The sequence below is a fragment of the Otolemur garnettii genome, unplaced genomic scaffold, assembly GCF_000181295.1.
Source record: "Otolemur garnettii isolate 467f Iridium unplaced genomic scaffold, OtoGar3 scaffold00191, whole genome shotgun sequence".
Taxonomy (NCBI): domain Eukaryota; kingdom Metazoa; phylum Chordata; class Mammalia; order Primates; family Galagidae; genus Otolemur; species Otolemur garnettii.
The window spans coordinates 2,101,662-2,102,886 of record NW_003852586.1 but is presented as its reverse complement, the minus strand read 5'-3'; the positions used below and the strand labels follow the sequence as shown (position 1 = coordinate 2,102,886).

Here is a 1,225-nt window from a genome sequence, read left to right as displayed (position 1 = left end):
GTGGACTCATATGCAATGTCATATATATTATGATTTTTTCTATTTTTCTTTGTAAATTTAAATTAAAGTGAAAGGAAGAGTCACTTACCTAATACTTCACTGTAAAACTGTTTCCAAAAATGAAAGTCATAATCCTGGATCCAGAAGTCGAAGAAAACCGAAAGCATTGTATTTTTCACTCTTTCCAGAAAAGTCATTCTGTCAGTTAGTCCTATCATAGGGACAGGCACATAGGAAAGTGGAACTGGGAGTTTTCCACACACTCTCTCCATATTGCCTCCCAAAGACGCTCTAAGTGTGAGCACAAAGGGCACTCCAAGCAATTCAGCCACCAGGTCCCCACATGGCAGCGTGGGGTCGATCACCATTACATTGTAGTTGGATTCCTGCAGCTTTTTCATCAGTGTCTGATTGTAGACAACACTCTCACACACAAGTTTAAAATGTCCCTTCATTTCAATAAGGAAATCATTCGTTTTTATTACTGATTGCCAGGAAGGTAAGGCTGGCAAAACATTAGCAACTAGGTCTGGAAATTTTTTTTTTGGATTTTCAAAGTACATTTTGTCAGATGGCATAGGGACCACCTCAAATTTTAGTGGAGAAGGTGCCTGGTAATCAAGGAGAGTGGTCTGGGGCTGGGTCAGCACCGTCACTTCATGGCCCCTCCTGGTGAGCTCCTCCAGGATGCACTTGGTGTTGAGCCAGTGGCTCATGTCACAGGGCCACACGAGGACCTTCCCGCCGAGCCCACCAGAGCAGCAGAGCTGCAGCAGCAGGACTGCCAGCACACAGCGCCGGGAAGCCATGACCATGACTCCTCGCGGGGTCTGCAGGTCTGAGTGTCCACTGAGCAGAGTTGAGAGGAACTTTAGGCATGGAAGTTAAAAATTAATTTTTAAGATTAAAGGTCATAGGTTCTTTGCAAGTTAAATATTCATTGAAAGGAATCAAACATATGCAATGTCTCAGTAAAGTGTTGATTCAGCATTCTAGAACTTAGTAATAAAACACATTTATTACCTATATAAGTGATGAAAGAATTAAAAAAAATTATAGTTAATATTTCACACACAGAAACATACACACACTAACATACATCCAGTCTACACTAAGTGCAAAGTGCCAGAAGTGTTAGGAGAATACGCATTCCCTATCCCACACCCTCAAGGACCATGTGCTGCTTTAATGGTAACACACTGGACACCTTAAGGGGAGGGGAAAC

General features: G+C 42.4%; 1 protein-coding gene across 1 annotated transcript in view; it reads right to left on the bottom strand.

Moving 5' to 3' along the window:
- The window catches only part of LOC100953208 (UDP-glucuronosyltransferase 2A3), a 13,094-nt gene extending 12,252 nt beyond the window's left edge, over nucleotides 1-842 (bottom strand). The window contains exon 1 of the mRNA XM_023507601.1: nucleotides 89-842. Within this exon, the coding sequence (XP_023363369.1) occupies nucleotides 89-815 (727 nt within the window). The 5' untranslated portion in view covers nucleotides 816-842. The remainder of the gene's footprint in view (nucleotides 1-88) is intronic.
- Between the last annotated feature and the right edge of the window lie 383 nt (nucleotides 843-1,225).